The 12775-nt window shown below is 42.7% G+C and overlaps 1 protein-coding gene across 2 annotated transcripts in view; it reads left to right on the top strand.

Moving 5' to 3' along the window:
* fkbp15a (FKBP prolyl isomerase family member 15a) overlaps nt 1–12775 on the top strand; it is an 85337-nt gene that overhangs the window by 57182 nt on the left and 15380 nt on the right. For both annotated transcript variants that reach the window (XM_078550414.1, XM_078550415.1), the window contains exons 22-23: nt 262–417; nt 3944–4096. In XM_078550414.1, coding sequence (XP_078406540.1) covers nt 262–417; nt 3944–4096 — 309 coding nt within the window. The remainder of the gene's footprint in view (nt 1–261; nt 418–3943; nt 4097–12775) is intronic.

The raw sequence follows: 12775 nt of genomic DNA, 5'->3' as shown, positions 1-12775 counted from the left end.
TAGATCTTAAAGGCTACAGCTGTGATTGAACCAGAATGCTTCCTTACTTGTGACGAGCTTGTCTATCTTGATGGTTTTCTCAGCACAGCATGTCGTTTATTAGTGTGCTGTGCAATGAGATGGTGCAATGCAACTTTGTACCCATGCATTTCTGGTGACCCTGTGCTCTGCCTGATGCAGGCTGGAGATGTGCTTCTCTCCAGGTAGAACCGGGGTGAGCTGCCTACTGTTCTCTGTGGTAATTGAGCCTTCTGTGCTCAGAGTTTAGCAGAAAGGAAGAGAAAAGCAGGAATGGAGCGGCAGCGAGCAGAGGAGGAGATGGATGAAATCCGGAAATCGTATGAGGAAGAACTGGAAAAAGTGCGGTCGTTGCTGAAGAAAACCCGAACATCGACTGACCAGGCTGCAGCGGAGCAGGTAAAGGGACATACACTGCAACACAGCAGCTGAGTGGGAGGGTGGAGAGTGCCATTTGCAGCCATGTTTAACTTTCCATACCAAGGCTGAGTTCAAACCTTCTGATTTACTGCTCCTCTGTAGTTTCTGATCTCAACTGGACTGTGTGGGAGGTTTAAATGGGTAGTTAGTGGGAGGGCACTTTACCACACACACTCATGTCTTGTTGTGGTCTGTTGCAGTAGAGCTTGAGTGTGCTTGACTCATCTGAATCTAAGCACACACAGCAGTACTGGTTTTTAATGACAGGACCAACTTGTATTTAGCTGGCATCTTTAACGTAATGAAACATGCTAAGGCATGCCACAGGAGCATTATAAAACAAAGTATCACACTGGGAACATGAGATATTAGCTCAGGTGTCCAAAAGCTTGGTCAAAGAGCTATGTTTTAAGGAATGTCGTAAAAGAGGAAAGAGATGTATGGAGGGGTATTCCAGATCTTGGGGCCTAGGCAGGTGAAGGCGTGGCTACCAGTGGTGGAGCAATTAAAATCGGGTGCACAAGTGGTCAGAATTAGAGGAGTGTAGATATCTTGGAGGGTTGTGGGGCTGGAGGAAATTAGAGTTAGGGAGGGGTGAGGCTTAGGAGGAATATCAAAGCAAGGATGAGAATTTTAAAATCAAACGTTGCTTGACTGGGAACCAACATAGGTCAGTGAGGGGGACGGAACTTAGTGCGAATTAAGATGCAGGCAATAGAGTTTTTGATGAGTTCAAGTTTGAAGGATAGAATATGAGAAAACAGCAAGGAGTGTGTTAGAATAGTCAAGTTTAGAGGTAACAAGGTTATGAGGATTTCAACAACAGATGAGCTGAGACAAGGTTAAGGGGTGGCCGTGAGGGAAAGATTCAGGGGAGATAAGAGGACAGCAAACTCAAAGGAGAGAGAACATGGTGATTTCAACATCCATCTCAACCCATTGAAGGTGAGTTGTTCAGTGCAGAGGTTTAGGGAGAAAAGCAGTGAAGATTTTTTGATGAAATTTTTATCAAACCTGGGGGATGGTGGAGAACAATGAAGTAGAAAAAGAGGGGTGGAACAAGGTGAGATGCTCAAAGGAGCAGAAAGTACCAGAGAGTAAGGAATTAAGCCAAGGTGCCATCTGGTGATAAGTGCTGCACTGCCACCACGACAGTCTTGGCTTTAATTTTAACAATCACTTTGGATAAAACTTCGAAATTACTTCATCCTCCATTTTCTCGCTATGGAATAATGTATTTTCTCCAAAAATGTATACTGTAAGATAGATGGTCTCCTGATTGAAAGATGGACGCAGATGAGGAAGCCACCTGCAGCATCTAGGGGGAAAAAAAAATATTGCCCTGACGTAGCCTCCAGCTGGGCTGAAAAATGTGACCTATCTAGCACACTCTTCTTGCACAAAAGTGCCTGGTGCTGGGATCTATGGTTCAGCTTTATTTAGTTTTAAAGCCAAACAATATTGTGCAGCAACCCATATTGAAAGATGTTTAAGGAAATAAATTGAGTTTTTAGATAATTACAATAAGTAAGTACAATAACTAAGAGCAATGTAAATATTCCTGCCATCCCATAATCTTCTTCCTTTACACCCCACCCTAACAAGTGCAAGACATAGTAGAGCTGCTGGATCTACCACAACAACAACTCGCATTTGTATAGAGCTTTAGATGTCGTGAAACTTCCCAAGGTGCTTTGCAGGAGGGTTACTAAATAAAATTTGACAATCAACCACGTTGGGAGACATTTGACAAAAGCTTAATCAGAGGTAGTTTTGAGGAGCATCTGAAAGGAAGAGAGAGATGAAGAGAAAAGCAAAATATTTCTGATGCTGGAAATCTGAAACCAAAACACAATGCTGAAAAAATTCATCAGGTCTAACGGCATCTGTGGAGAGAAAAACAGAATTAACGTTTCGAGTCCATGTTACTCCTCTTCAGAGCTAAAGAGAAATAAAAATGTGATTAAATTTATGCTGTTTAAGGGGGGATGGAGCAGGTGAAGCTGGATAGAAGGCCAGCGATAGGTGGGGGCTAAGGAGGACACTGAAGAAGAGTCATACGGACTCGAAATGTTAACTCTGTTTCTCTCTTCACAGATGCTGTTAGATCTGAGTTTTTCCAGCATTTTCTGTTTTTGTGAGATGAAGTGGTTTAGGGAGGAATTCCAGACTTTAAGGCCTAGACTGCTGAAGGCATGGTTGCCAATGCTGGAGCATAAACATTTAGGATGTGTAATGGATCAGAAATGGAGGAGTGCAGAGATCTGTATGGCTGGAAGAGATTACAGAGAAAGGGAGGGACAAGGCCATGGACGGATTTGAAAATAAGGATGAGAATTCTAAAATTGAGGCATTGCTGTATTGGGAGTCGATGTAGGTAAGCCAGAACAGATATGGTGGATTAATAGGAGTTGCAGCAAGTTAATGTACAGGCAAATGAGTTTAGATAACCTGAGGATTTATGGAGAGTGCAAAATGGGAGGCTGGCCTGGAGCACACTGGAATAGTCAAGTTTCAAGGTAATTTAAAAAAATTCTTTCATGGGATGTGGGCATCACTGGCTAGGCCAGCATATGTTGTCCATCCCTAATCGCCCTTGAGAAGGTGGTGGTGAGCTGCCTTCTTGAACCGCTGCAGTCCATATGCATGTCCATGTACACCCACAGTGCTGTTAGGGAGAGAGTTCCAGGATTTTGACCCAGCGACAGTGAAGGAATAGCGACATATTTCCAAGTCGGGATGGTGAGTGGCTTGGAAGGGAACTTCCAGGTGGTGGTGTTCCCATGCGTCTCCTGCCCTTGTCCTTGTAGATGGTAGTGGTCGTGGCTTTGGAAGGTGCTGTCTAGGGTCTGAATGAGGTTTTTAGCAGACTAGCTGAGACAGAGGTAGAGATGGGCGATGCATGGAGGTGGAACTAGACAGTCTTGGTGATGGAGTGGATAGGTAGTCAGAGCTCAGCTGGGGAGGTGGGAATGACACTAAGGAGCAGGACCTCAATGGTGGTAGTTTCTTGTCACGCACTAGTGAGAATAGAAATAGGGGAGAACAGATGAATGCCCGGCTGCAGAGATCGTGCAAGAGTTGAAGGCTTTAGATTCCTAGGGTGTTGGGACCAGCTCTGGACAAGATGGACTAAATGGCATCCTGTGCTATAACCGTTTTGTGATTCTATGAATTGTAACCTGGAGAATGAGCAGACAAGCACCACAAGTATTATATGGTTCCATCCATGTGGATAAGGTAACTGCACGGTCCTCCATTAACCACATTTTAACAAGTACCGCTGTTAGATATTATAGTTGGGGCCCTATGTCACTTTTATATATTAAAATAAATAAATTTACTTGTGTCTTCATGTGTATCTTGTATGTACCTATAACCATGGGCTGATGTAATTGGGTATGTAACATTGTGCTTTATTTGAAGCCATGCCATGCCACTGAAGTATACTTGGAATTTAAAGTTGGAGTCTCCTTGAAGTAGCTCTCTTTATGCTTTTGCCCAGATTGCAGCGATACAGGCAGAGCTGGAATCACAGTGGCAGGTCAAGTGCGACCGGATGCTGGCATTGGCCAAGGAGCAGCACAGTCAGCAGTATCGAGAAGTCTGTGAGCAGTGGGAAGGCCAGCAGCTTAAGATTTCCCAGCTGGAGGCAAAGGTGAGTGATGCTTTGGATGACGGGACATGTGTATCTCATGCAGCTTCCAGTGATTTCAGTGCCTATGTTCAAATGTGCAGGGGGACTTGTCCATTGTACTGGTGCAACACTAGAGGAATCTTGTTTTAATCATTCCTTCCAAAGGGGAGGAAGTGTTCTCTTTACGCATTTCATACCAGTCTGTATGCAATGGTCTGCATCTTTCTTAACTAGGAAACTGTTTGCTGCTGTGACCAGCTGTTGGGGAACCCATTTCTTTCCTACCAACCCTTTCGCTCCTGAAATTGACGCAGATAGAAAGAGGGAAGAGATCTTACAGGCAGATTTTGGGGAGCTGGGAAGGACCTTAGCAAGTAGGACCACAAAGGTAGTGGTTTCTGGGTTGGTCCTGTTGTCCCTAGTGAGTATAGAAATAAGGTGGAGCAGATAATTGCGTAGTTGCAGAGATTGTGCAGGTGTGAGGGCTTTAGGTTCTTGGAGCATTGAGACTGGCTCTGAACAAATGAGCTGAATGGCTGCCTGTGCTGTAATCATTCTGTGATTCTATGATTTGTAACCTGCAGAATGAGCAGGTGCTTCTGTTTTGTACCGTGGTGTACTGTTACATGGTATCAATGATGTATTTTTAAAATTATTCTCCTTTCTTGTTTCCTTCTCCTTCCCCACACAAAGCATTTCTCGCCCCCTTGCTTGAAGTTGCTGCTGCCTAATGTCGGTCCAATTCCTCAAATGCCAGCAGCCTCTTGTTAACACCAGGAAAGATAGAAAGAGCTCTCCTTTGTCAACCTCAGGATGTTCCAAAGCACTTTACAGATAATGAAATACTAGTGAAATGTAGTGAAGATTAGAAATGCCGAGAGTGAGGTCCCATAAACATCAATGTGATATTGATCATATTTGTTTTGGTGATGTTGGTCGAGTGTTAAATATTGGCTAGAACACAGGGTAGAACTCCGCTGCTTTCCTTCCAAACATAGACACCTGAGAGGACAAAAGGAACCTCAGTTTAATGTCTCATTCAAAAGATGACACCTCAGACAGTGCAGCACTCTCTCAGTACAACATTGAATGTTAGGCTTTGCACTTAAGTCTCCAGAGTCTGAGATCTTCTGACATAAAAGCAAGAGTGCTACCAACTGAACTATGGCTGACATCTTAGATGAACATTGGTTACTCTGCTAAGCCTGGACAGTGAATGTTGGCATCACAGTTAAGCCTCATCTTGTTTTCGCCTGGTGATCATATGCTTGAGTTTTCCAGAAGAGGTGTTGGCTGTGTATATAGAGAAGTGGTATGAGTTTGTGTGGGGTGGCGAGTTTAGTGCAGTGGTGGGCAACCTGGCAACCAGGGTTGCCAGATTCCGCTGGTTTCTGTCTGCGTAGTTTTTGTCCTACCGGTATTACTAAAGTGATACGCACATGAAGTGAGTTGCTTGCTGATTGCACACATCATTGACTATGAGAGCCATGCGCTTCCTCTGCATCCAATCAAAGCAGCGTATACAAGCAGACTTTTTCTGCTATGGGACACATCAAATGCAAGAAGAGCAACAGACTAACGGATGGAAACCTCGGTGCTAATTTGCGAAGCATCAGTTCATCCCTGAGTCCTAATATAAGAAAGCTTGTGGAGGCCAGATGCAACCAGAAATTGCACTGAGTATGATGTAAGTAGCTAAGTGTAAATATTTCTTTTGTTTTTACCATTTGAAGTTGATGACAGTTCTATTCATATACGAATGATTAAGCATTTTCTAACTTGTTATGAAATATTTGGCGTGTATTAAATGTACTTATTCTTATTCATGTGGTCATGGTTAGTGCACAGGCCCAATTTCAATCTTGCGGCCCAATTTCAATCTTGCAGCCCACTGAAATGGAGGGCCACTCATGCTGCCCACTCACTAGCCTAGGTTGCCAATCACTGGTTTAGTGTGTGTCCACAAGGTTTTGGTCTCTATTATTAGAAAAAGGACATAGAGGTACTGATGAGAGTGCAAAAAAGATTACAATTTGACATCAGAATTGATGATGTACTTGTGTGGGAAGACTCAGCAGGCTGGGGCACTTTTCTTTAAGGCTGAGGGATGACCCGAACTTCAAAATTATGAAGGGACTTGGGAGGGTACATGTGGAGCAGATGTTTCCACTTATAAGGGACCCCAAACCTAGGGGCCATAAATATGACAACCATTAATGAATCCAAAAGGTATTCAGGAGAAACTTGTTTACCCAGAGAATGGATAGAACCTGGGACATATCAATTGCCATTTGTGGAAGAGGGTTCCAAACTTCTGACAACCTTTTCTTAATTTTACTCCTGAAAGACTGGACTCTAATTTTTGGACTTTACACCCTAGACCGCTACTCCCCAATCAGCGGAAATAGTTTCTCTCCAGCTGCCCTATCTGTTCCATAAATCACAAAAACTTTGAAATCGCCCTTTTACTCTTCTAAATTCCTGGGAATACAACCCTGAATTTTGTAGTAGTAATATAACACCATAACATTTGAGCCATGCAAATGTCAGGCAACAACGATGTCCAACAAGAGAGAATCCAGTCATCTCACCTAAATGTTCAGTGACACTGCTGTTACTGAATCCACCATCATTAACATCCTGAGGGTTACCATTACCAGAAACTTGACTGGATCAGACACACACACATTGTGTCTACAAGAGCAGGTCAGAGGCTGAGAATCCTGTGGCGAGTGACTCGCCTCCTGACTCCCTGAAGCCTGTCCACCATCTACAAGACACAAATCAGGAGTGTGATGGAATACTCTCCACTCGCCTGAATGAGTGCAGCTTCAACAACACTCGAAGCTTGACATCATCCAGGAGAAAGCAGCTTTTGTTGTTAAGTTAAGGATGATATTGAATTGAAAGGAAGACATACAATGCTGCAAAGATTAGTGGTAACCCAGAAGATTGGGAAAATTTTAGAAACCAGCAAAGGATGGCTAAAAATATAGCAGAGGGAGAAATTGGGGTATGAGAGAAAACTAGCAAGAAATATAAAAACAGACAGTAAAAGCTACAAGTATGTGAAAAGGAGAGAATATCTAAAGTGAGCATTAGCCCCTTAAAGGTGAGATTGGGGAATTATTAATGGGTATAAGAGGAAGTGGCAGAGACTTTGAACAAGTATTTTGTATCTCTTTTCACAGTAGAAGACAAAGAAAGCACCCCAAGAATAGTACAAAATCAAGAGGCAAAAGGGAGGGAAGAACTTAAAATAATTATGATCACTAGAAAAACAATACTAGGAAAACTAATGGGATTAAAGGCTGACAAGTCCCCTGGACCTGATGGTCTGCATCTGCAGAAGCGCTGCAGTGTTAATGGATGCATTGGTTTTAACCTTCCAAAATTTCCCAGATTCTGGAAAGGCCCCATTGGATTGGAAAACCACAAAAGTAACACTAAAATAAAAGCAAAATACTGCAGATGCTGGAGATCTGAAATAAAAACAAAGTTGCTGGAAAAACTTAGCAAGTCTGGCAGCATCTTTGGAGAGAGAAACAGAGTAAACGTTTTGAGTCCAATATGATTGCTGTCCAGAACAGTTCCGAAGAAGAGTCATATAGGACTTGAAACATTAACACTGTTTCTCTCTTCTCAGATGTTGGCAGGCCTGCTAAGTTTTTCCAGCACTTTGGTTTTTTTGTTTTTATTGTAAATGTAACAGCTCTATTCAAGAAAGGATGGAGATAGAAAGCAGGAAACTATAGGCCAGTTGGCCTAACATTGGGAAAATGCTAGAACACATTATGAAGGAGATAGTAGCAGAACATTTAGAAAATCATAAATCAGGCAGAGTCAATATGATTTTATGAAAGGGAACTGTTTTGACAAATGTATTAGAATCCTTTGCGGGTGTAACAAGCAGGGTGGATAAAGGGGAACCAGTAAAGGTAGTGTATTAGGATTTCCAAAAGGCATTCGATAAGGTGCCACATAAAAGGTTACTGCTCAAGATAAGAGCTCATGTGTTGGGGGTGATCTAATAGCATGGATAGACAATTGGCTAGCTAACAAGAAACAGTTGGAATAAATGGGTCATTTTCAGGTTCGCAAACTTTAAGAAGTTGGGTGCCATGGGATCAATACTGGGGCCTCAAGTACTTACATTCTTTTATGATTTGGGTGAAGAGACTGGCTATTGTAGCCAAGTTTGCCGATGGTACCAAGGAAAGCAAGTTGTGAGGAGGGCACAAAGAGTCTGCAAACGGATATAGATATAGTTAGGTGAGTGGGCAAAAATTTGGCAGATGGAGTGTATAATGTGGGAAAATGTGAGGTCGTCCATTTTGATAGGAGTTGTTGAGTCAGTTATGGCACAAAAGGAGGCCATTCGGCCCATCGAGTCCATGACAGCTTTCACACAGCAACCCAGCCCGTCCAAATCTCCCACCCTATCCCTTAGCCCTGTAGATTTATTTCCTTTGAGTGCCCATCCAACTTCCTTTTGAAATCATTGATCAACTCTGCTTCCGTCACCCTTGTGAGCAGCAAGTTGCAGGTCATTACCACTCGCTATATAAAAAAAGTTGTTCTTCACATTTCCCCTGCACGTCTTGTGCAAAATCTTAAATCTGTGTCCCCTTGCCCTTGTACCTTATCCAACCAAACCTGTTGTAGTCTTGTACATTAATATCAAATCTCCCCTCAGTCTCCTTTGCTCCAAGGAGAACAACAATTCCAGATTTTCCAATCTAGCCTCATAACTAAAATCCTCTTTCCCTGAACCACTCTGGTAAACCTTTCTTCAGAATTTTATTTATTATTTAAATGAAGAGATTGCAGAATGCTGTGGTACGAAGAGACTTGTGTGCCCTTGTACACAAGGAGGAGGCAGTGACATATTGGTAATATCACTGGACTATAATCCAGAGGCCCAGGTTAATGCAATTAATAAAGCTGGTGACCATGAGGCTACCACGATTGTCATAAAAACTCATCTGGTTCACCAATGCCTTTTAGGGAAGGAAATCTGTCATCCTAAACTGTGACTCCAGACTCTCAGCAATATAATTGTCTCTTAAAATGCCCTCTGAAATGGCTTAACAAGCCACTCAGTTGTATCAAACCGACAGACCACCCGGCATCAACCTACGCACTGGAAACGACAAAGGCGCACCCAGCCTGCAATGTCCCCTATACAAACATCTGGGGGCTTGTGCCAAAATTGGGAGAGCTGTCCCACAGACTAATCAAGCAACAGCCTGACATTGGCTGTAGGTATGACTTGGTAAGTATGACTATGTCCCAGACACCATAATCACCCTCCCTGGGTATGTCTTTTCTCACTGGCAGGACAGACCCATCAGAGGTGGCAGCACAGTGGTATACAATTAGGAGAGAGTTGCCCTGGGAGAAGAATAGAAAAGCAGAATAGTATATAAATAGAGAGAAATGGCAGAATAGATCAACACAGTGTGATCTGGGAGTCTTTGTACATGAATCACAAAAAGTAGCATGCAGGTACAGCAAGTATTTAGGATGGCAAATGGAATGTTGGTCTTTATTGCAAGTTGGGGTGCAGTATAAAAGTAGGGAAAGTACTGTACACGGCATTGGTGAAACCACACCTGGAGTACTGCATGCTGTTTTGGTCACCTCACTTTAGGAGAGATATATTTGCATTGGAAGCAATTCAGAGAAAGTTTACTAGGCTGATTTTTGAGATGAAAGGGTTGATGGATGAGGAAAGGTTGAGCAGGTTAGGCCTAGATTCATTGGAGTTTAGAAGAATGAGGGGTGATTTTATTGAAACATGTAGGATTCTGAAGGGGCTTGACAGGGTAGATGCTAAGAGTATATTTCACCTCGTGGGAGAATCTAGATTGAGGGTTTGCAGTTCACAAATAAGGGTTTCCTTTTTAAGACAGAGATGAATTTCTTCTCTGTGGGGTCATTAGTCTTTGGAATTCTCTTCCACATAGTGCAGTGAAGGCTGGGTTATTGAATATAGTAAAGGCCGAGTTAGACAGACTTTTGATGATCTATGGGAGTCGAGGGTTACAGGGCCAAGCAGCAAAGTGGAGTTAAGGCCTCAGTTGGATCAGCCATGATCTTATGGAATGGTGGAGTAGCCTCGATGGGTCGAATAGCCTACTCCTATTTCTTATGATCTTATTTTATTATCTTATGAGCCTGCATGATTGGGACCCTATTCACCCCTCCACTGCTGGCACATAGTGGTAGCAGTGCGCACCATCTACAAGATGCACAGCATCAACTTGCCAAGTCTCCTTTAATATCACCTGGAAGGGCAAGGGCAGGAGAGGCATGGAACACCAGCTACTTGCAAGGTGCCCTCCAAGCTGCAAATCATCCTGAATTGGTACTGAATTGCCATTCCTTCACTGTTCTTGGTCAAGATCCTGGAACTCACTCCATAATGGCACTGCAACAATCAAGAAGGTGGTTCACTACCACCCTCGAGGGCAATTAATGATTGGCAATAAATGCTGGCCTTACCATCAACAATCATGTCCCTTGAAATAATAAAAAATAAACTCTCCTTTTAATTTAATCTTTGGAATCCAGGTTTCGTTCTGGTAAATCTAAGCTTCTGTCCCTCTAAGACCAACTCATTCTTCCCAAGGTGTGACGTCCAGAACTGCTTACAGTACTCCAGATGTGGTATAGCCAGGGTTTGTGTAGTTGAAGTATAACTTCTATCTTTTTGTATTCTCGTTCTCTAGATATAAATTAGCCATTCAATTAGCCTTTTTGATTAGTTTCTTTATTACCTCTTTCATAATATTTTAAAGATACATGTAGTTGGACCTGCAGGTCTCTTTAGACTGCGTTTTGTGGTTTGCCTTGTGGCCCAATCTATACTGGGAAGGTTTCCCTATACTCATAAGTAAATCTGGTGTGATGCAGGTGGGTTACTTCAAAACTACTTCATTAACATAATGTACATAATAAGCTACAGGCAAGTACGTCTCTGAGTATGTACTATGCTATCTCGACAGCATCTCTAGCACATGACTGATGTCACTGTTACATCACAATACACATTACTATCTCATAACTATTAACCCTACACAGACTTCCACTGTTTGTAGCATTTCACCATTTAGAAAGTATCCTGTTCTATCCTTTTTAGGTGACCTAATATTTGCCTACACTGAAATCTATTTGTCACAGGTTTGCCCATTCACTTGATCTGTTAATATCCTTTCCTAATTATATGTTTCCTCCTCACTGCTTACAATGTTGCCTATTTTTGTGCCACTGGCAAATTTGAATCTTTGGTTTTCTGTCGTTTTGTCTAAGTACTTAATAAATATGGTACATAGTTGAGGCCCCAACAAAGATCCTTGTGGGGCACCAATAGTCACACCTTGACAATTAGAGTACCGTTATCCCTACTGCCTTCCACCATTTTACCAGTTTCCTAGCCAGATCAATAATTTGCCTTCAATTCCATGGGCTTCAGTTTTAGCCAACAGTCTGTAATGAAGGACTGTATCAAATGTCTTCTAGAAGTCTATATAAATAACATCCATACATAGTCCTGTGTCCACTACCTGTGTCACTTCTTCAAAAAAAATTCAGATTTGTCATGTGTGACCTACCCATTACAAATCCATGCTGGCTCTCTGATCGGTTGAAAGCTCTCAAGATGTTTAGTCACCCTATCATTAATTATAGACCCTAGTTATTCCCAACAGCAGATGTTAAGCTAACTGGTGCATAATTTACTAGTTTCTTCCTCTCACCTTCTAAAATAGCAGAGAGATATGTGGAATTCTCCAATCTAAAGGAACAATTTTTAAATTGAGAGAACTTTGGCAGATTATAGTTGGGCAGGCATCTGCTCATTCTTTTAAAACCCTGGAATGGAACCTATCAGGTCCTTGGGAATTTGCCACTCTTTAGTACCATTATTTTCTTCTTTGTCATTTTCCTTATATTTAGTTTTGGTGATTTTTTTTGTCCTTTGGAATGCCTGACCTCTTCCCCTACTGTAAACACTGAGACTAAGTAATTATTCAACATGTGTGCTATTTCCTTATTTTCATGGACAGTTTTGTTGTTGTCAGATTTCAAGGGCCCCGGATTACTCCTCTGGCCCCTCCCTCAGCTTCCCTCCATCTGGGCCTGTGCCCCTTCATCCTGGGCCCATCCCACCCACCTTCCTCCCTCCCTGTCTGTGCTCATCCTTCCTGCCCCCCAACTCTGGACTCCAAGAACCCTCCTGACCGCAAGCTCTACCCCTTCCTTCCAGGCCTCAAGCCCCTCCCTCTTTCGCTTTGTCCCATGTGACCAAAGTCTGGAGCAAACTGACCAGATACTGCACCTCCTGCCTTATTTGTCAGATTGTCTCGATCTTGCACTCCCAGCTCAACCACTCTGAGAAGGAGAGGTTCAAGAGACATCTGTTGTAGTTGGGTCAGTCTCATTGTCCATACACCCACACGCTGTAGATCAGACACACATCCTTCTATGCCATATCTTGCAAACTCAGAAGTAGATATAAATAATATAAATAATCCAGTTTAAGGTTCTATCTACACATTAACTTGCACTAAGCCCTAAAACCCTGGACAAAGATTTTAAGCACTTACTGCCAGAAGCTTACACAAGCGCCTTCTTCCCCCCTCTGCACCAAATTCTTAACTTTTACTCAGTATATGCTGCTCTCTGTTTATGACCACA

This window comes from Cetorhinus maximus, chromosome 10 (assembly GCF_964194155.1).
Source record: "Cetorhinus maximus chromosome 10, sCetMax3.hap1.1, whole genome shotgun sequence".
Lineage (NCBI taxonomy): Eukaryota > Metazoa > Chordata > Chondrichthyes > Lamniformes > Cetorhinidae > Cetorhinus > Cetorhinus maximus.
Note: the sequence above shows the minus strand (reverse complement) of the source record. Positions and strands in the feature narration are given on the sequence as shown.